Source organism: Schistosoma haematobium, chromosome ZW (genome assembly GCF_000699445.3).
Source record: "Schistosoma haematobium chromosome ZW, whole genome shotgun sequence".
NCBI lineage: Eukaryota > Metazoa > Platyhelminthes > Trematoda > Strigeidida > Schistosomatidae > Schistosoma > Schistosoma haematobium.
Window position 1 is genome coordinate 46,188,588 of NC_067195.1, and position 24,296 is coordinate 46,212,883.

A 24,296-nucleotide genomic window follows, 5' to 3' on the forward strand; every position below is an offset into this window, starting at 1 on the left:
GTAATTTATTAAACAGCAATAAACACATGCTACTTGTGATTTCATAACACATTATAACAAGCCCTAAAAACTCATAGGATCTTTCACAATAGGTTATGTTCCCATCTGGAGATCAACAATCGCTGTATTGCTTTGATTTGTTAGCACATTTTGGAATAATTATTAGTAAAAGCATTATTATGAAGACAGAAAACTTTTGGCTTTTAACAATGCATGGCGACATTATAGACAAAATCATTTCCAAACTTCATGATTCATTGATTAGCAATAAAAAAGTTTATTTTCATTGCATAAAGAAAAAATTATGAAAGGATAGTGAAAAACGGGTATATCTTTTAACCTTAAGATTTATAAATGTACATTATGATATTCGAAAGCATATATAAATTATATAATATGTAAGGAATGAGCAATCGGGAAATAGCTTTGATCACAGATAGTGGAATGAAAAACTTTTATAGAACTAACAGTAAATGGTTGTATCATTGAACTTCGGGTCACCTGAACTGCTTCAAAACCCAAACCACATGAGATGAAATTCAGGTCATTCAAATTTGTAGTGGACACTATATGATATAGATTTTCTATCATCTAATTTTATTGATTGAATCCCTGCTCATTATTGAAACAATTAACCCTATATAGGAAGGATTCCCACATGAATGTTATTTATTTCATTTTGATGCGGTTCATTTGCGTTTTATGATAGTCAACATATACGTATTTGACAACGTCTGTCAATAGATAGAAAATCAAAGGTTATTTCGAGTTCTTTAACCGTTAATCTGAAGTTTAGAATGGAAATGGATACATAGTCAACATTTGTTGTATAGAATACTGTTACATTTGATATAATTCAGTCTGAAAATATCACTTCGCTATCTTTAACTTTATAGCTTAATTATGTCATTCTGATGTAAAGATTGTAATTCTTCGGTGAGTTATCGAAAAATGACTTTTTCCAGCGAGTTTTTACTTGATTGAGCCCAACGGAGAAATAATATCCCATAACTTCTTCATCTTAACTTATTCTAGATTTACTTGTTTTGGATACTGACTAGTTAATGTGTACATGATTGTTTTTTTAAACTAATCACTCACTTTTGTAGTGTCTGAATTTTGGTTCAAGTGTGAATCTAGATAAAAAATAATTTAAGATGTATTTCTGTGACACAACTGTTTTCAGATTATCCTGTTTCCATCAATCTCTATCAAAATGTTATTCGTTACTAATATACCAACTAAATGAATATTTAGTAACTTAACAACACATTAATTAGGATTCACAATGTAGTGAACGAGAACACAAGTGGTGACTGTATTTAAATACAAAATTACAGAAAGTCTTAGTAAAATCAGATATCCATTCAGTAAATACTTTATTTACAAACTATCAATCAATCGTCTCAGGCTTGATTGTTCCTTCGTTTCTACACCAATCATTCTATGTTCTCGTTCCCTTTTCTTCAATCTTCTTAACCTTCTACCATCAGGCACTTCACTTTCGATTGATCATACATACCATTTATATATGTCGACATCAGTAGAACACACTACAATTAGTCTATAAAATTATCGATTTGTGAATAATTTTATTATGTAAATTTTTCATTATGCATAATTAAATATGAAAAGGAAAATCGATATCTAAAGTCATTTTGTAAAAATCAATTTGAATTTATTTTTAAAAAAAAAATGAAATTAGCAACAAATCATTCATGATGTTAAAATTTTGAATAAACTGCGTAAATTTTTTATACTCAGGTTGAAATATACATTCAATTATAACAACAGAAATAATGAATTATCATTTTGTCGATTTATATCAAAGGTAACATTAGGGCAGTTACATTATAATTTCATATTTCTTCAAGTAATAGCAGGATATGATGTTATAAGTAAATATTATTACTACTACCGATGGCAATTATTGTATTAATGAACTTACGTCGTAGATTCATTAAATAAAACTACTATTTATAGTGACTCATTTGATATGATGAAATTATTGAGATACTTACTTACTTACTTACTTACTCACTTACTTACTTACTTACTTACTTACTTACTTACTTACTTACTTACTTACTTACTTACTTACTTATTTACTTACTCACTTACTTGCTTACTCACTTACTTACTTACTTACTTACTTACTTACTTACTTACTTACTTACTTACTTACTTACTTACTTACTCACTTACTTACTTACCACTTACTTTACTTCTTACTTACTTACTCTACTTACTTACTTCTACTTACTCACTTACTTACTTACTTACTTACTTACTTACTTGCTTACTTCACTTGCTTACTCACTTACTTGCTCTTACTTACTTACTTACTTGCCTTACTTACTTACCTTCTACTTACTTACTTACTCACTTACTCTTGCTACTACTTACTTACTTACTTACTTACTCACTTACTTACTTGCTTACTCACTTGCTTACTACTTACTTACTTACTTACTTACTCACTTACTTACTCACCTACTTACTTACTTACTTACTTACTTACTTACTCACTTCTCGCTTACTTACTTACTTCTTACTACTGCCTTACTACTTACTTACTACTTACTTACTTCACTTACTTCTTACTTACTACTTACTTGCTTACTTACTTCACTTCACTTCACTTGCCTTACTTACTTGCTTACTTACTTACCTTGCTTACTCACTTACTTACTTACTTACTTACTTACTTACTTACTTACCTTACTTACTTACTTACTTACTTACTTACTTACCACTTACTTACTTACTTGCCTTGCTTACTTACTTACTTACTTTCTTATGCCTGTTACTCCTCGTGAAGGAGCATAGGCCTCTCACCAGCATTCTCCATCCAACCCTGTCCTGGGCAATCCTTTCCAGCTCCTTCCAGTTGTAATTCATCCTTTTCATATCTGCTTCTGTTATCCGACGTAATGTGTTCTTTGGCCTTCCTCTTTTCCGCTTCCCCTCAGGATTCCAAGTTAGGGCTTGTCTCGTAATGCAGTTTGATGATTTGCGTAATGTATGTCCTATCCATTTCCATCGTCTTTTCCTAATTTCCACTTCAGCTGGAAGCTGGTTTGTTCTCTCCCAGAGAAGGCTGTTGCTGATGGGATCCGGCCAATGGATGTTCAGTATCTTACGTAGACAACCATTTATAAATACTTGTATCTTCTTGATGGTGGTTGCGGTAGTTCTCCTAGTTTCGGCTCCGTACAGTAGGACCGCCTTGATGTTCGTATTGAAGATTCTCACCTTGATATTGGTTGAAAGTTGTTTTGAGTTCCGTATGTAAACTATTGAAATGAATGAAGTAATTTAAATGATCATTTGTCTCGCCAAAACTCTTTAAATCATAATGAGTTCCTTTGTCGGTTAGTTAATGATTAATCAAAATTTAAAAAAAGTAAGGTTATGAAACAATCAATGATTGCTTGTTTTAATTTGTTGTAGAAGCTATTTTTTGAACAGTGAAACTTATGCTAACTAGTAAAGCTTTGTAAGTTCCTGTAGTAGATTATCTTCGAGATAATTTCATAAGCTTCATATATCAAGCACCACGATAGCTGTTACTGAATAAGTCCCAAAGGCGTATGAATTCAGAAATTAAGAAGAAGCGCTGACTACGGTTCATCAATGAATAGAACAGACGACTTAGCTATAAACACACCAAGCAAATTCCTGCACAAAAACTAATGCGCGCGAGCAAGCGAGAGAATACAAAGGAATATTAGAGGTGAAATTAGGAATAGTTGGATCAATTGATAAGATTCAAGAGAATATACATATATACATGAGAAAGACAATGATTCATCGAGTAATTTAAGCAATAACATTTAAGCTAGAGATATATATGGGTAAGTTGTCACATGTGATCAAACATACCTGTTCATTACTTACTTACTTACGGCTGTCACCCCTCGAGGAGAAGCATAGGCCGCCCATCAGCACTCTCCAGCCGACTCTGTCCCAACCAACCCTTTCCAGCTCTGCCCAGTTTCTATTCATCTTTTTCATGTCTGCTTCCATTTTCCAACGTAATAGGTTCTTCGGTCTTCCTCGTTTCCGCTTCTCTTTAGGAGTACAGGTTTGGGCTTGCCTTGTGATGTGGTTTGGTGATTTCCTCAATGTATGTCCTATCCACTTCCAACGTCTTTTCTAAATTTCCTCTTCAGTTAGAAGTTGCTTTGTTACCTCTACACATTAGGATGTTGCTAATGGTATCCGGCCAGCGGATACTGAGTATCTTGCATACAAAATTGTTTATAAATACTTATACGTTTTTGATGATGGTTGTGGTAGTTCTCCACGTTTCAGCTCTGTACAGTAGAACTGTCTTCACGTTCTTATTGAATTTTCTTAATTTTGTGTTGGTTGACAGACAGTTGATTTGAGTTCCTTATGTTCTTCGATTGTAGGAATGTGGCCCTTTCTTTGTCAATCCTCGCCGTTCCGTCTGCATCAGATCCCCCTTATTCATCGACTGTGCTTCCCAATTACGTGAATAATTCCTCATCTTCCAGAGTTTCTCCATCAAATGTGATTTTGTCGGTGTTCTCTGTGTTGTATTTGAGGATGCTGCTTTTTGCGTTGTGTATGTTGAGGCCTACTGATAGTTCCCTTCAGTTGCTTATTTGCTTTTGTAGGTTCAGTTTAAGCCTTCAATTTCTCTGTTCTTGTTCGTCTGTTGTTAATTTCTGCCTTCTTGTTGTTCCTTACTTGAAACTTGTGCAAGGTTTCGATAGAGATCCATTCCTTTTTATGATGTTTTTGGCGGCCTAGTGCTTATTCGATCACTTACTAGTGGTTCTCCATACTGGGTTCCTCTTTAATTAAATATTGTTAGGCTTGGAACCTGTTGTACAGAGCTATCTCGAATTCATTTGGCTTGTTAGTATCTCGAAGGAAGGATGTATTGAACTTTTGTAATGCTGTTTCACCTGTTGTACAGTGCTTGTTTAGCTTCAGTTTCATCTTGGCAACCACAAGCTAGTGATGATCTGAAACTATGTCAACTCGATTAATTCCCACGTCTTCCATTGACCTTGTGACTTATTTGGTGATACGAATATGATTGATCTGGATTTCTGTAGTGTGGTCCAGTGAGACCCATGTAACATTGTGTATAAGTTTGTTGCGGAATTCAGTGACAGTTATAATCACTTTGTCAAATATACGTAAGATTCCAAATATCTCATCCTTTTCGTTTCTTTTTTCAAATCAGACCATGTTGTGCCATGATATCTTCATAACCGGTGTTGTCCATTCCGACTTTGACGTTTAGGTCTCCTATCAGGATATTTAAGTTGTATCTCTCATTTCTGTAGATATTGGAAAAAGTGATCGATTTAGTTTGTTTAATAACGACATAGAATTACCACTTCTATTTTTTATCAGCATTCTATACGTAAACAAGATATGTAGTTACATAACTGATATAGAAAAGCAATATAAAAGTTTGGGCTTCATTTTTCATTAATAAATGAAATATCATAAACTAATCAAAATTTTTAAAATTAAAAAACTGAATTCTGTTACTTATAAGTAACCATGGTTGGTTAAACGAATACAACCAGCCAATAATGACCGAATTCATGTAATTACAGAGTCGAAAATTGACAAAAGCTACACACGTATCATGACAAACATTTTCGTTATGGAATTATCTGTTAGAATCTAAAATGATCAGATGAATAATTGGAAAGTGGAGTAGAAGGGTGCAAACTTCTACGAATTAAAAACAATATATGACTGAAATTTACTGGGCAATGTACTGAATGGAATTCCAGAGATAATTAAAAAATATTTGTTTCAACTAGCGTTCAGTTGAGTAGTTTCTTTACTTTGATACACTGTTGAGTATCATACTGATTAGTTATGATCTAGTTAATTGGACAGTATGTTTTGCAGTTTTGTATTTCAAATTTATTTGATAACAAAAAGTAACCTTATAAGTCTTCATAAGCGGTGAAAGTTTACATATACATGAGTAGGACAAAACTGATAAGTTCAATCTCAGAAGACATAAGTTTGTCATTATTATAGTAATTAGGTTGGCTAAAAACCCAATAACTGCGCCAACAAAAAGTGAATATTACCTACCAAATTAAGTATTTCAAATATGTAATTCACTCCTCACCTAACTAATGGATTCAAGCTAGTAACAATTAAACAATAGAAAAATAATGTAGATGCTTCAGTGATACTCTTCAACTGGTGATTGTTATTTGTTGACCATCTAGATACTAAGCAAAGACCCTCATAAGTCGAACAGTATATATCATGCCTGTCACACCAAATATCTTGAATACCCGCTTCCCTCACTACTCATTTGTACACACTTCCCACCAATTGAAAAAGTAATTTGAGACAACCAACGAAACATCTATAGTCAGAACGAGAAAGAATATAGTTGCTTAAGATGTTTCTGTCATGTAGTACCGCTTATTTATACACTCAAAACTTCCAGTTCACTAGAATATATATTATGAACTTTAGTTTGTAGGTGATTTCTGAACGTTAGTTTTAGCCTGTCAATCACCGGATGAAGTCGATATTGATATAATCTTAAAGTGCAAAAAGAAGGATCTGTAACTATACGAGATAGTGAAAAAAGTTATATTAGCATTAGGGTTTTGGGTGAAATGACCGTCTGAACTGATTAGCAGTTTACCTACCTTCGTCCAAGACAGGGTTTTGGCAAAGACACTAGTAGGATTTTCCTTCAATGACGAGAGCCATCTAATCAGTAATTGTGTATCAACCAACTTTAAGGGAGATTATAATTATATCGAGTCCATACAACACACTATGTTCTCCATGGGCGTGCTTAGTGCTTTAAACTCTTATGTTACATGTACAACATCTAATCGGAAACCTTTGAATTCATCCTTCATCAAATGGCTAAGTTTGAACAACTGATGCAAAACTACTTCAGTCATAGTCAGTTTGAGAAGATTGAACTTCTCTTTGAATATCACTGAATAAGATAGTCCAAGTTTTGTAATTATCTTCAAAATAACCTTCTTTTATCCATTTAACCAAGTCAATCATCCTTATGACAACTCTAACAACACTATCTGAGGATCTCAAATAGAAAAGGTTAATAACAACAGAAATGATTTTCTCTCCAATATAGACCTGGATGAAACTAAATCTAGTAGCAATTGTGAAAAATACAGCAGTAGCTAAAGTGAAGATTCAGCTATACAATGGAATTCCTGGATCTAGTAAGCAATCTGAAAATGGAATCCACGTTTTGTAGGATATTGCTTGTTCCAACAGTAGTTTATGGACAAGGGTTCTGGCAAATGCGTTTTGATGTTCGAGATTCAGTGCATTAAGTCACTTTTTCTGTCCTGAAAGTACTGCTGATAGTGGTCACCTGCTTATGAAATCTTCCAGCTGTGGTATATAGTCAAAGACTATATTAGTAAGCGATAATTTATAATACGATAACTGGATTTTAGACATAAACGAACATGCGAAGAAAATCCAACGTAACTCTTATTTTTTATTTCATGCTATGTATCAATAAAAGCTAAGGCACTGAAATTGCCATTCAGATGGAAATCTCCTCGCACTTGCTGTTTTTGCCAAATATGTAACATGTATAGCACACAAAAGATCCATTTTACTTGCCTAGTAATTAGTGTGAATTTCTGCTGAAGCGAGGTATAAACAATGTGTCTGTAATCACGATCAATAATTTAGATGAAGAAAATCAGAAGTGAAGTGTAGACAAAGTATCTGCTCTTCCATTAATTATAAATTATCAGACGTTACAGAATACTGGAATTCCATTACTTATCTGCTTGACTTGACTTTCAAGTTCACATTTTCAAGTGGTCAATCTATTAGACTCTGATATTTCTAAAATAGCATTATTTTGTTAATTATAATAATTGTGACAGATAATTTTACCGATGCCAGTAAGATTTTAGACTGACCCACACATGATTGATTTTCCAATAATAAGCAAGAAATATCAAACAAATAAATCGTCTCATTATGATTAGACTTAAACAGATCGGTCAATCGTAGAAGTATATCCGAAAATGTCTGGCTTGAATTCCAGGTGCCATGTGTGTTTTGGTACATATTTTTTCCCATTTAGTACTTTTCTTGAGATGTAGTTTGATCAATTTCGCATAGTGTATCGTGTTTACCTCCAGTATCTACTTCGAATTTCTCCCCAACTGACAGCTGACTTGTTTTCTTCCAGAGTAAGTTACTGTCGATGGTTTCTGACTAATGGATATGGTGTATCCTGCATAAACAGTTGTTATAATCACCTGTACTTCTTTAGTGAGAGTGGTGGTTTTTACTTAAGTTTCATTTCGGTTCAGTAGAATTATTTCTGCTATGTTCTTATGACCTTGGTTATTATATCATGTGATTAATTCTACCACTTGGAGCACCGACTTACATGACCTCAGTACCGTACCAAATCAAGGACGGACAAACCAGCAAGAGCAGCCTAGAGTCATCTTTGAGTTCCGATTGGTACTTCTGTCCAGACCTGACTGTTTGAATCCAGAGCACATCTTCTAAAGTATGAATCATGTATATTATACATACTTGAATTACATACAAACAAATTAGACCTCAACACAACATAAAATAGAAAATAACCAGTATACAAAATCAAGCCAGTCATAAATTCATCACAGTACTAATCATATTTCCCGAGACGATTTTAAACACACCCACTTAAATGCACACATAAGCAATCTTAGATCTCATCTAACCCACTAGCCTGCCTGTCAGTGATTACCGAAATAATCTGAACAGAAAGGCATACGGACCACGTGCAATCGATGGAACAAAGTGAAGCGTAAATTATTGTCTTTTCATACATACATACATACATACATACATACATACATACATACATACATACATACATACATACATACATACATACATACATACCTGCATATTAACTTACATACACATAAATATATTTACATATGTAGTTAAATGGATTGTTTCGGTTGAGCACGTGAGCACGTGTTTGCTCCGAACGTCAACATCCACGAACGTGGTCGAATGAATACAGTCAGCAATAATTTGACAGCAAACGACAATAGAAATCTTCATAGTATATTGAAATACTGTTGTGTGTAATAATATATGCCTGATCCGTGTTTTTATGTCAGCTCTTCTTTGTTGTAGTGGTCGCATCATTCGAATGTCACAACTCAGGTGAGCCTTATCTTACTCGATCGCATAACATGAAGTTGCCACTTACTGGCGAGTAATTACAAAAGTATCCCACTTGCTGATTCAGCCTTCAGTTTAACACAACAGTGTTGTGTCATGTGTTCAACTGAAGCGAAGTGGAGTGATGCGAAGTCAACAGGACTGAAATGAATAGTAATGCGGTGTGTTGTCGATTTGTGGAACAACATGTAGTTAAGTGACCAGAGTTGAAGTGGGCTGAATAGAGGTGTAGGCATATAACTGTTTTGTTTTGCTCTGTCATATTCCATGTGAATCATATTGTGACGTTGTGTTATTTCGTTTTCAGTGATTGCAGAACCAGCACCAGACAGTCAGGGTGGTTGTTGTCCTGGTGAATGTCCTCAATGCCCTAGATGCTGTGGATGTTGTGGATGCCAAGGTGGAAACTGTTATGGAGGCTGCTGCAAGAACTGTTACCGTAATTAACAACACTAACAGCCATATCTATTCAGCATACAACGACGAAAACCCGCTCCCGAGTACGCAGCTTCTAATCTGTCTACGAAATATACAAAACTAACAATGTTCCTTATTTGCATGCCGATTGTCCGTTGGCCTATTTATTGTCCTATTCTCCGTCTGCAACTAGAATTTTCTCAACGCTCTCTCTCACTATACAGCACCAATCCACACAAATCGCATCCAAAGCTTAGTTGAACAGATCTAAGTTACCCGTCTATTCGGAAATTTATTTCGGTGTGTAATAAGTGCCATATGAACTGGTTTCCTCTCTGATCAACCAGCGTGTTCATCACTTTTATACTACCGTCCACATGTATACCTCTATTTAGGGCAACTACTTGGGAATATTTTGTTAATGAAGCGGGATTAGTGTCAACGAACTAAAACGTATGTATCATTCAGATTTTCTAGTCACAAAAGTCATCAAGCTGGCATGAATACTTATTCTACACTTATTCGTCAAGAATAATTGGAAGACAAATAATAGTTTTAAAGTTTTACATAAACGGACTCTAGGACGTATACTGGCATGTGGGCATCCTATTTCTGTGCTTTTATCCCACTCAACTTTTCCTCTCCTTTTCAGGAATGAAGTACAATTTTATCTTAAAGTGTGGTATACAAGTTTATTGTTTATTAAAAAGTATGAGGCCAAAATGTAGTTGTATTTAAACAATATATTATTCCAGTTATGATTCATTATCAGTTTGGTATGATTTTCACAACCTACGTATTTTATTAACTTGAACTTTATTTGAAGGTACAGTCTATTCTAACCTCAATAATCAATAGTTTGACATAATTTTCATATTTTCAGTTATTAAATGTTAATATGACCGAAGGTTTTGGGTTCTAATCCCGCATGTGGGATCGTGGATGAGCACTGTTGGGAAGTCCCATACTAGGAAAAAACGGCCCTCCAGTGCTCCCAGGTTTTAAGTGGTGTTATATCTTACATCGACTCATGAATTCAACTATTAACATTACTACAATCTCCACAAACCTCATTCTGATAATAATTTTATTTAACCATTAAAATATAGAAATATGGAAAATATTCATTTCATAACATTCATTTATGATAGTCACTTAAAATGTTGACACTTATCGCGATATTAATTGACGTTACACAAGTCACTACAATCAAATAGTAATTCAAATTTCAAGTTATAAGTGAAAACCTTTTTTAAAAGAAGCTCACTAATCTACTTTTAAACAACCCGGTTTAAACAAAGTTTAGTAAATGGTCTTTTTGTGAGTTGAAGGATAATTACATTTGAACATAAATATTATAGACCTATTGCATCATTATTACAAACAAAATTATGAGTGCCAAACATCACAGGTTAGTTACAATTATTATTGCTAGAAATGCTTTAAAAAATGTTTCCAAATTGTATAAATTCGCTTTCATCAAGGTAAAGAATATATTTGATCAAACAGAGCTGAAGTACTTATAAATAGGAACAAGGCAGAAGCTTCATGAAAGTATTTATAATACAGTTTATCACCGAAAAAATATATATTTATATATTTGTCCAAATAAGATTTCTGGATATGATTGTAAAATCTCAGGTAAACTATATCGGATGGATTTTCTGATAAAAAATATTCGTTAGCTTTCAGTTCGTTAACTGGATATTTCCATCTTCTTAATGATGAACTTTGCTTGTTTTCAGAAGTGGTAGTAGTGACCTTTAAAAGATGAAAAGTAAATATGATGTGTTGAAATGAGTAATGTTCTACAGTTTTTAGTCACTTCTTAAGATGGAATGTGATCACTTAAATTTCATAAGAACCCTTTTCAATAGGATTATTCAGCAAAAGATTTTCAATGAGTAAAACACATGTATTTCATTCAAAGGATCGGCAAACATTTACTGCACGGCCATTTTTGTATTTTTTTCGAGTGAAACTTTTTTTCATCCCTTTTGAAAAAATTTTTCATCCCCATCTTCCAATAATTTTCATTCTGTTTCGTCCAATCAAATAACTAGTTTTGAGTTCGTTATAATTGGTCGTTTATTTCTTAAAATCGATATAGAATATCAGGACATGACGACGGAGCACATTTTCTTACAATTATGGACGGTAGTAACATGCAAAGCACGAGCTCTGTCGTTCCTCACGTTGTCACAGAAACCGATAACCTATTCTTGAGCACATTTTATCTCGTAGCGTTCCAATCTCTTGAAGCGTTGAAGAGCGCCATTAGAACGTATGAAAGAGCCCCGTACTGCCATTATGTGGTGAGGGATTCTCATTTCCACAGAGATCGGAAGCCGTATATTAAATTCGTATGTTGGAGAAATGGTCGTAGAACACCTAGCGGTTCCTCACAGCCGAGTAGACGAACGAGGTAATTTGATTAGTGTTATTATAATTTTTCATTAAGGACTACCGTGAACAGTCAATGTCTTTCCTTCGTATTTTGTAAGTTACCAACTGTCAAAATAACGTCAATATGGATGCAACGTTAAGCAATGACGAGGAAGAAATTGTTTCGATGAACTCAGAGGAGTTCACTGAACTAGACGACGACAATGACGAAAACGCATATGACAACAGACTTTGTGATATTTGCAATCTTGCGCAACCGTCACATGAAACTGCTGATGGGAGTGCCTGGATTTTTTGTCCATGCGAAGCAATGCTTCATTTATTTTGTACTTACGACCCATCACCACTTGTCCATGGAATCCACTGTCCCATGGACGGCGCTATAATGGAATCATCGCAACGCCTTTGTTCATGAAATTCGGAAATGTTTAGAGAACGAGTGAAGGCCCTTTTCAGGGCCACCCACAATTTGATTTAAATTCTTTTGTTTCAATTCCTTATTTCCGTAGCAAAGGTCAAGTGATCAAACCATCAAAATTCATTAAAGATTAATAATCATGATGTGATTATCGCCCACGTATTTGTAAACGCTTTTTAGCTTTATCAAATATACGGTTAAAGTAAACGATTTCGTATAGGAAATGTCATCCAATGTACACTAATCTGTCTAACAATAGTACATGCGAAACTTATTCAGAATGTTTCAGTGTTTTGTCATATAGTTACGATAGACGAATGTAGTACTGCCAGTTCACTAGTACAACATCATTTCTATGGGAAAGGTCGACTGAACCAACATTGATGAATTATAATTAAGCTTTAGTGATTAAGCAATATAATCAATTGAGATTCATAAAAATTTCGTGGATTACTTGAAGTCAGACATTAACAGGTTTTCCATTAGTGAATATTTAGATAGCGGTACACGTCATTCGAAAAAGTGAAAAAGTGGAAAACTAACAAAATTTTTACCACTTCTGACTATACATATACAAATTATAGTTTATCGTAATGACTCACAGATCAATTATGATTGTTAGAAGCAAGATTCCACTAACAACAAGAAATACAATCGGAGGAAATATAGTAACAGTGACTGCATATACAGCTGGTAAGCTGATAAAACTAATGACGAATCCAATACGAGCAACGAATCCTCCAAATGATTGAATCATTCCTGCGTAAAAGTAAAATTCAATGTTTAGTATCACAATTTTCGGATTTAGTCTAAGCATCGATCTACAACTCTCAGTCAGACGTTTATTGTTCATATTAAGAAGTCAAAATTAACTTATTAATTGATTTAAAGTGAAAAGCATCTTTGCTAATTTCAACGTTTAACTGTAGTACGAATTATACTCTTAGAAAAACGTCTATGAAAATAAAATTTGAATGATGTGAATCAACATTGGAAGAATTTTAAGGAAATATGCTCACACTAAATGATTTGGATGGATACTGCTTAACTTAGCAACTACAATCTACAGTTTCATATACGTAAGATAGCATTTCGCAAATGAAACCATGCTCATCAAACAATACTAATTGGTAGTGTGAGTACAGTTTCCGTTTTGGTTCGAATAAAAATTCAACCACATCTCGGAAGTTGTTTAGAATTCGGGCTGAATGCGAATGAAAGTCGACTGAGCAATGTGAATATTTGAATTGATTGCGATAATTTACGTACAAGACGATATCAAATTATTATAATTAAATTAATAATCAGGTAAATTATTCTTGGTAATAAAACTGCTTCCATGTGTTAGTTATGTGGTATCTAAATTGATAAAAACCTTTTATCTATGCGATCACTAAATGTCAAACAGAATACGCAATAGAATATTGTATTATTACAACTGACTGTTAGAGGATGAGAGGAAAATTCATCACCGTTTTTATGCAGCTTTTATGAAGAAATATGTGAAAGTCAGTAAATGTATACCGTACTGTCTTTCAAAACTTGAACTGTTGTAACGAGGTAGTTTTGTGCAGATCTTATAAATGTGTATGATACAAGACAGAATAAAGCCTTCCAGTTCATATAATTTTACTAAAATACTAATTGCAACATACCTTGATTGTTTGGTGGTGTGCATAGTGCAAACATTGAGCGTGCAACGGGTGAGATGAAACTTTTTGATAGTCGAGGAATAACAGCTGTTAAAAAAAAAGTGGCTAATTCTCACTGAAGATCAAGAAAATCTGTATTGCTGTTAGTTCCTAATACGGGACTCTACTGGTCTACAATCCTAACATCCTTAGAGCCCGTTGCTTTCAGGTTTCGTAGTGAGAGCTTGACTTCTAGACCACTTAAACGTCATAAATTGCCCCACATGTATGACTACAATCGTTTTGCGACATTACGTGATAATAATTTTAAATAATTATTTATTTTAGCTATTATGTAACTGAAAAGTAGGCAACCAGTTATCAAGTTCTTTGCTTTCGCTGATTTTAGTTAACTGACTGTAAAAATCAGCAAACACTGGACGGCTGTTTTGTCCCTTTTTTGGGACTCCATTACTCTGTAGAAGATCGAACTCATGATTTTTGAAGAGCATTACTATTTTCAAATGAAGTCCAATTTATTCGACTACCATTCCGAAGATAGCAAATTTCAGCTTGATAATATGGCTTAAATCTAGTCGAGTGCTTGCTCATCAGCACTACAATTTATTAAGGAATATTTAAAAACTAGATAATGCGAGTCCATCCCATCAAAAACAACAGACCATATTTCAACATATTCATCAAAACACTCTCCATGTCTTACTTTCTTACCGTGGAACGTATATGATATATCGTTTATCTAAGTTGACAATAAATGTTAAGTGATTAATATACTCTAAATATATAATTATAAGTTAGCTTCCCAAAACTATTCAACTGTCAATTAATTATAAATATCCTTGTATATTATCTCTGGAAATATATAATGATGTGTTAGTTAAATATTACCAATAATTTGAAGATATCATAACGTCTGATACAGTGGAGAGAATGTTCAATTAATGCTCTTAATTACAATTTATGTTGAGAAAATTTTTTTTTAAAAAACAATAAAAATTTTCCACTTACCCATATAAGCAATAGTACTTGCTGTTTGTTGTGTGAACTGATGTGCAATACCCATCATTATTTTGTTTATTATCATTAATAATAAAGTACCTGCCAATGTAAAGATCAGTAATCTCATATTCCGTAAAAATACTATTCGTGATTTATCATTTTTATGTTCTTCTTGAGATGTATGATTACCATTTGTTTCTAATTTTTGTTTTATACTTTTTCGTTCACGAATTTTAACAACAATAATTGTATATGTAATCCCCAAAACAGATGATATGAAATCACTGAGACCACTGGAAATTAAAAATCAATGAATTCAGTATGGGTAAAGTCAAAACATTGTACATGTTAAATTCACTTGGTATTGCTTTGCTTGAATCTTCCCATTGAGGTTTAAAACCGCAATTGATCAGTCTGTTATTGGCATATGTGTATACTTTGCATATCGCCTCGATATTGCCTTAATTCACAAGCTTTATAAGCAAAGATGTATAGTGGCTAGCAGCGGAATCCAGGACGCTTGTTTCGTCCTATTTGGGACTCGTCAGCTGGATGAACCTGCATCACAATGTTGGTACTCTCTCTGGGATTAATTCACCTCACTGCACAAGCAAGTGGTTATCAGGACTCAGTAGTCAAGTGTATAACGCGATGCCGTTTGAGGCGAACGGTACCGGGTTCGTGTCCCAGAATTAACATAAACTCTGAGATGCAGGTACATCCAGCTGACGAGTCCCAAATACGACGAAATGCGCACCCTGGATTCCACTGCTAGCCACTATCCATATTGTACATGTTAATTTAAAAATAATATGAAAATTTTTATCTACATAAGCTATTTTTTAAAATACATATTTAAAGTTAATGGATATACTGATTTCCAAATTTGCTTAGTCATCTTCAAAAATAAAGTGGATATGATATTGAAATCAATTAATGATCATATCTATGATCCCGAAAACGGAATCACATTTGATACTTGATACAACAGATATAAAGATTTATACAAAATTGAACTGGCTGTTCTAAACAATGGCACAAGAGTTCGTCCTCTTCTCAGGAAGTCAAGAACAAATAGACACGTCAAATGTACAAATTTTATACTACTGAAATTGTCTAGAGATATTTATTTTCACGACGCAGTATCCTTCGAAATATTTTCAGTGAATAGTCATCTCTATTCAGCATCCATTACATCTGTTTAAAAATATACAAAACCTATTGATGGTTTTCTCACATATACTGATAAAGTGAATCGAGCATGAGAATGTTTTAATCTGGATTCATTAACTCAAAACCAATTCAAATGTTTAGTTTTTGTCTGTGGATTGCAGTGATAATCTAATTCTGAAACATGTACTTGTAGTTAAGCACGCATGGAACAGGACCCATCTATAAATTTTCAAGATGTGATGGCGGAGTGTCATTGTATTCGACAGTTAAAACACGACACAAAACTAGTTAAAAACTGAAAAGATACACATGCAGTGAATGCATTTACTCTGAAATCAAAGCACCAACAAAAATTTCACAGTAAGGCTGGTCATTTGCAAAGGTCGAAAGGAGCTTTTTGGTTTTGTGATGTTTGAAATTATGGAAAAAGATGCTCATATAAAACTAACAAATGTAGCAAATCACAGCGATTTGGTCACAAAGACGGGTTTTGTCGCAGTTTTAGTACTTTACTTTCTGGTGTCAAGAGATTCAAATCAGTCGCACATAAGAACGTTCATAGCGTTTTTGATGTTTCCAGTGTCCATCTGTCTGTTAAAAAGGAAAGTCGTGAGATCTTGATAAATAGAGTATCTAACAGAATTCAGATTGATATTGGGTCACATATTACTTGTAGTGTACGCTACTTATGTTGACAGACACAAGTAGCATACAACATCAATCGAAAGTTGAGAACCTGGCAGAAGGTTGGGATAATAGAATCTGAGAGAACGGTAACGGAGCGTAATTGTTATGGCAATGAAGAAACGATGAAGCTCCTGACAATTGATGGAGGATTTGCAAATGAAGTACTGAACGTATGGTTTTTATATTTGATGTTTTTTGTATTGAAATACATTGGTTGTCCACACCTGCATTTTCATTCACTAAATACTCTGGTTTCCTGTGATACTTGGCGTATATTTGGGTTACAATGTCTTACAAACGCCTCACAGAGCCGGAAATGCGTTCAGAGATCTAATAAAACTGAAATTGAGTGTGATGTCTCGTTTAGATCTCAAACTTTATGAAGTAAATGTTGCCCCATAAATCGTCATTATTCAGGTTTGTTGGTGATTAATCAGATGTAGCAGCTGTCATTATGAGATATGCCACGGAATCTCAATTGCTCACAGATTTTACTCTGAACTCAGACACCTACTATTATAACAATAAACTCTCTTATCAATCGCCTTAAGTCAAAGTATAGTACAATATTCAGTGAAACCCTGGGGTGTCGGACGGTGCAGAAAACAGTTTTATATTTGAGGCCGAAAATTCGACCTGTTTTCAAACAAAGACGATTAGCTCCATATGCCCCTTACCTCTAGTAGATAAGGAAATGGACAATCGACGAAACTAAATGTCCCCAAACCAGTGAAATCTTCACCCCGTGCAGCCCAATTAGTAGTTGTTAAAAAGGTTGATGGATCCTTACATTTATGTGCTGATTTCTTGACAAGTTTAAATAATGGATTGTTAGATTATTCATATCCACTGTTTTGCAGACTTGATAGTGTCCTGTTAAAAATTAATACAATTTGGCCTCCACTTACGTGAAGATGAGTGAAATTTCTTCATACAAACCATCAAGTATCTGAGGTTCGTGATCGACGAAGACGGTCGTAGAGTCGATACTGACAATATCGACGAGATTAGACAAATGCCAGTAGCATAAAATGTTGACAAGTTACGATCATTCTTTGACATGATTGTATGGTGTGATCGATAAAGGAACCCACTGATAAAGACAGGAAACGCCCACCACCATGTCAACTTTCTTTGACCTTATATGACAAAGTTTTGCTTATTCACCAATTATAATTTTATGTTTATCATGAACGATATTAAGTTCGTTAACCCATTTTGCTTATCCTCTAGTTACTTTTCGGAATGTTATTTCTCTCTTGTCCCTGTTTAATAGACTGTATTAATTGTTTGTTTTGTATATTAAAAGTGATAATTTACGTTTTAGAAACAGATAACGTTTATCAAGCCAATTAGCTTACTTGTTCTGACTTTGGCTAGATTACTAGATTTCGAGGAGGTGCTACAATTGCGCAAAGTCATCTTAACTACCCACTAAAGATGAACCTCGAGCATGATCAGCACCTACAGAACCTTGGTCATGCCCTCACATATATTTAGCTGAAACATCTCAGAGAAAACAATTCCTGGTTATCGTCGATGCATTTTCAAAATGCCCGGAAGTCTTCGTAGTGACCAGTGTGTCTACCACTGCCACGATGAAAAAATTACAGAAGTGTTCAACCGTTCCGGACCATCAAATGCTATTATTTCAGATAATGGAACACAGTCCACTTCGGCCCGGTTCGGTAAACTCTGCAGAGCAACAATATCAATCGTGCCAGGTCACCTTCATACCATCTTCAACTGAATGGTCGGGGTGTCGCTTTGTTGATTTATTAAAAAAGACTATTAAAAAAGGAGAAGCGTAAGAGACTGTAGAAGAAGTGATTCACAAATTTCTATTTTTAAATGGCATTTCAGTATAATATTTTCAGATTTATTAGTTGCACTAAATGGTTTCTGTATTTTACTAGGAAAAATATTACAAACCTACTTACATATATATTCCTACTTGTTGAGGATTCCACAAGAATGGTGAACCCATGAGATAGATAACAATGTAATGAAGATCTGCCATAGCACCAATCGCTAGGAGTACGATAATTATTATAATTACAATTAAGATTGGATCCAAATGTCCTACACTCTATAGTACAGTATTTGTTGAAGATTGATGGGAAAAGAAATTAATGAGAAGTAGACTAAAAGTATAGTTTATATTTTTATTGCAATTTATAACTGTTATTTAATTTGCTAATCAGATCTACTCGCCAAAAATATATCCATTTGTCTGTATCAGTCAACTGATTAATAAAGTTTAATTTTCATTTCATTTTTACCAAAAATGCATTTCTATTTATTTTTTGATATATGTATATGCAATACCTTCAGAAAATCTACCAGGTATAGAATGAATAAACAAATCAAAGTCGATTAAGTCGCATGGGTTTCATTTGCATAGTGTGACGTTCTGTCTAAACATCTCGGTTGATTAGTTTTCCGTTGTTTAAGAAAACAAACTAACCTCTTTTTAATTGGAATCATGGACTGATCAATGTTAGACCATCATTGAAAACTTGGGAAGCACTGAGCGGCCGTCTTATCCTAGTAGGGAACTTGTCAACAGTGTGCACTCGCGAACCCTCACGCCGGACTAGAATCCAATACCTTTAGTCTTGGGTGTGATTGCTTTAACTCTAGACCACTGAACCAACATCCAACGGTGTTAATGTCTAACTTCAACTAAAAGCTTACAATGAATAGTAGTATCAGATGCAAGAGAAATTCAGCGTGAACACTGAAGCTGTTGGTCTGTTTTCTTCTCTATTTATTAATTAAACAAACAAAAAGCAATTACATCTGAAAACATGCATCAGTTACATGCTATAGAAAAATAGTCCTACAAAATTATATTTCAGTCACCCACCCAACAAATTGAGGAAGTCCTATGACTCTTCGAATGAAGAGGAGCTTTGTAAGGACATTGCGACTTCCCATTGGAGAATATGTGTATATATGCATTAGAATGTCACTAGAATGGGTAATTAACTTGAACCACACCACCTAGTGCAGAAGTATTTTTATTAACCCACACTTTTAGAAGATTTCATGCAAACTAAAAGCTATGAGGAGCTACTAATGAGTTCACTAGTTGAGAAACATGGAAACTATCTCCAAATATGCGTTCAGTTATTCTCTAGGTGTTATTATACTGGGAAGAAAAGTTCAACAATTTCAATAAAAGTACACTTTAACACTAATCCATTTAGAGAATAAATAACTTTTTATAATTAGATTTCATTATATTTACTATAATAGACATACTTAAATATGTATTATGTAGTTAAGTATTAAACTATCTATTAGTCATATACATTTAGAAACAATTTGTTTTTAGGTAAATAGTATCATTTGTTAATGGAGTAGACGTTAGAATATAATGTTGATATGTAACTAATTACACTTATTGTTATCTAACATATTGACTGTAATAAGAAATGTTCTATTCAAGTTGAAATTGTCATATTTATCATATAAAATAAAAAAATTTTGTATGACGTCATTTAGACTGTAGATAAAATTTCGAGAGTTATTTCAATTTTATTTATTAAAATTGATTTATGTTGTTGTCAAGTCGTTTAAAATTTTATTATTTAATAAAATTATTGAAATATTTTTTCATTATTGTTAATTATCAATAATATTGATCATAATAAATGAACTAACTTTTATTCGCATAATGAATTTCTCTTTCCATTCAGGTTGAATTTCAATTGTTTGAACATTATTAGAATCATTGTCTTTATTATCTTCAACATTAATAGGTGATCCATATGTATTATTGGTTTCCGGGAAAATGCATAAAATTATTAAACTTGGTACAAATAAACTTGCACCTGTGATAATCACAGCTTTGAAACCAAATTGATAAATTAATGTTCCTGATAATAAGTATAAATTTATATATGGCACCAATGAAGAGAATAAAAATTTTAATTGGTCAGTGACAAAAATAAGTAGGGGAATTTTCGAAAACATTGATTTATTTACGAAGATGGATAGTGGCTAGTAGTGTAATGCAAGACTCGTGTTTCCTCTTATTTGGACCTCGTCAGCAAGGTGTACCTGCATCATAGAGTTGATTTTCACTTCAGGACTCGAAACTAATACCGTTAGTCTCAACACCATCACGTTATCCATCTGGCTACTGAGTCCTGATAGCCACCTGTTTATGCATCTTTGTTTATAAAGCTTGTGATTTAAGTAAACATCGAGACAGTCCGCACAGCATGCACATAAGAGACTGACCAATTGCAGTCCTAATAAACAATGCGAAGATACAAGTAAACAATACCAAATGAATTCATTGATTTATTTGTTGAGTTTTGTATCACGATGGCTTATGACTATTGACTTACATATACATTCATTCCCCATTTTGGTTTCAATTAGTAACCATCACCAAAAACATGTTCCTTTTTCTGAAAAGAACTGTAGTCATACTTGCATAATTTATCTTTGCAAATTCCTACGCCAGATTTGAAATTAACTGTGTTATATGTAATAGTAAATTAAGAAATAAACGAGCATTCTGTTTGCTGTTAAGCTAATGCCATTTTTGATTTAAGCGTTTTATTTTTTTATCGTTACAACTCATTAAAATACTATTCATATCTAATGAATGGTGTTAGAATATTGATGTCTACAGCAGTTTTCTTTCCATTGTTTTTTTAAAGGAAACGTATATATTCAACAGACTCTAGACTATCAAGATTTGAAGTGTTAAATAAACAAAGAAATTAAACATTTTGTGACATATTAATAAGTTGAGTATACAAACCTCCGATCGGGCTGCCACTTGATGAACATAGTAAAGCTATAGATTCAAACACAGTAAACCAAATCCATGTATCATGGCTAATCTTTTCTGTTGTAACAGTCAGATCTTTTTTAGCGTGTGAAATTCGTATTATATCAACCACAATTGCTGCTACTTGAGCATAAATTGATAAAAGACCACCACCGAAGAAAGCCTCAAAAAAACCAGCAAGGAGTAATATCCATACATTCAAATTAAATGTTACTATTAAAGCTTTAATTCGAAAAATATAAAATCAAAGAAATTGAATTACATGCTGATATTGTAGTAAATGAAGCATAAAAAGTTTAATTATTTGGTAATTTTAATTACTAACACCAGCTATTGGATACATGTATAATTGTAAATTAAAGGTGGTGATATAAATGGAATTAATAGAATAACACATTATGAAATGTCTCAAAGAATTTAGCAAGGTGCTATGATTAACAGTTTAGCAAAAATGTCAATCAGTGTACTGTTAAAAATTGGTGATACTCCAAAATACGATTTTTACATTGCCAAATAAACCTTCATATTTGATTTGGAAGGTTGAAAATCGATCGTTTTGTTGACAGGTCTACCAAGGATATCTAGTCAATTGTGTCTTGAACTCTTCTTTCCATATGCTTCAAAGTGGTTCATATTGACCTTATGTCTACCTCCAATTCTCCGTTCCATATGTGCATTGGTATACTCAGTTTCCAAGTTAGTATTTGTCTTGTAATATAGTCTAATAGTTGCCTTATTGTGTGAGGGACAATTTATCTGCAAGTGCAAATTATCCAATTGCATCCAAGTTTTCCACTGTGTGTCGTACTTTTCGTGAGATGTGCAGGTCTCATAAACCAAAAAACAGTTGACAGAAAGAGAAAAATCGGAGTAGTCAGTCTTTTCTGATACTAATCTTCACCGAGTTGCTGAAAATGTATGACTTTGTAATTCATTCTCTCATAGGCGTTCGTGTTGACTAAGAGTTCACAAGATCTTCCTGTTCACTCTGTCAAATGCTTTCTTATTATAAAAAAAGTTTATATATGGCGATGAGTTTCATTCGATTTAATGTTAAACGATGGTAATCTGTATTGCAATTCGGATAGAATATGATCTGTCTGTATGAAAGCCAGCTCGTTGATCGTAAAGTTAAGTGTATATTGAATCTTTTATTACTTTTAGCAAGACTCTACTTTAAAATTCCATTGGTAGACACCAGTGTGATTCTTATGTGGTTTACGCATCTATTAAAAGCGTTTTTCTTTGATGTCTTGATGGGCAATCTCTCTTTGATTTTGCCTTGTTTTAGCTCTTAAATATTTTTGAACAGAACGTGGAAGAACTTTTGAAGTTGCCTCCATATCCGACTTCAATGTTTCAGTAGGTATGGTGACCAATCTTACGGTTTGCTATTCCTGATTTTTCTTATAACATTGATTATCTATTTTATTCTTGGTAGGGTTCCACCTGTTGAAAGTCTTGTGCATGGTGCCCCGATGACCATTGGATTCAGCCGTGCAGATCCACTCAAGAGCTCTTCAAAGTGCTCTACCCATCGGTTTTGCTTCTCCTGAACTTCATCGTCTACCTTATTCGTTTTTGACTGATCGCTCTATTACACCATATCCCCCCTGCTAAATCCTGGTTCTCTTTGGTTGCCTTATAATTTATTGACTTGCAGCTTGTTCTGCTATGGTTGCCAGGCCTTTTGCGTATTTGCGTTTATCTGTTCTAACGTCCGACTGTAAGGCTTCTGTATATTTGGCCTGTGGCTTTATTTTTTTGGCTCCTGTTTGGGTGTTGTTGACTGCTGTCTTCTTGTTTATTGATCAGGCCGTCTATGGAGATCCATTATATATGCTGTTTTTTGAAACACATCAGCTCCTGCCATACTGAAGTTATCGGTTGTTTAACTCTTTCCATTTTCTATTCATAAAGGATTCTTCATGTCCTACTGTATCGTATAAGACTTGGAGATTAATCCTGATAGCTATCGTGAACTCACTAAGCTTGTTACTATCCAAAAGAGAGTATGTGCTGAGCATTTGAATTTCTGGTTTTCCAGCCATTCTTTAGCTTGAAATTCAGCTTGGCCAACACGAGGTAGTGATCTGAAGTTATGACGGATCCTCCCTCTATTTATACTTCTTACATATAACATACGACTTTTTCGTTGATGCAGATGTGATCAATCTGGTTTTCCGTAGTGTGTTTTGATGAAATCCATGTGCCTTGTGAATGAATTTGTGGTAAAAAATGCTAACACTTGTATCAATGTTGTTAAACGCGCACCGATCTGTCATTCTTCTTTCTTTCATTGGATGTCAGACTCATCGTACCTTTACAACGGGTGTCGCCCATACCGAGTATTACGTTCAAGTTCCTTATTAGAATGATTACGTCTTTCCCCAAGCACATCTCTAGGTTGGTACTGCTCCTCACTTGTCTGATCCTTATCATCTTCTGTGCCATCGCTGGTGATGCTTTATCATTGTTACATTCATAGAAATCCTTGCCTTTTTCG

General features: G+C 33.9%; 1 protein-coding gene across 2 annotated transcripts in view; it reads right to left on the reverse strand.

The window, feature by feature from the left end:
- Nucleotides 1-7,112: 7,112 nt before the first annotated feature.
- Nucleotides 7,113-24,296, reverse strand: part of MS3_00003701 (uncharacterized protein) — a gene marked incomplete at its 3' end in the record, with an annotated part of 32,392 nt that continues 15,208 nt past the window's right edge. The window contains exons 5-11 of one of the 2 annotated variants that reach the window (XM_035731379.2): nt 21,761-22,012; nt 20,647-20,861; nt 18,918-19,066; nt 15,127-15,410; nt 14,122-14,205; nt 13,069-13,225; nt 11,361-11,403 (exon numbers count right to left, since the gene is read on the reverse strand). In XM_035731379.2, the coding sequence (XP_035587013.1) occupies nt 11,361-11,403; nt 13,069-13,225; nt 14,122-14,205; nt 15,127-15,410; nt 18,918-19,066; nt 20,647-20,861; nt 21,761-22,012 (1,184 nt within the window). Of the gene's footprint in view, nt 11,404-13,068; nt 13,226-14,121; nt 14,206-15,126; nt 19,067-20,646; nt 20,862-21,760; nt 22,013-24,296 lie in introns of both variants that reach the window. The other variant, XM_051211560.1, reaches the window with a different exon arrangement.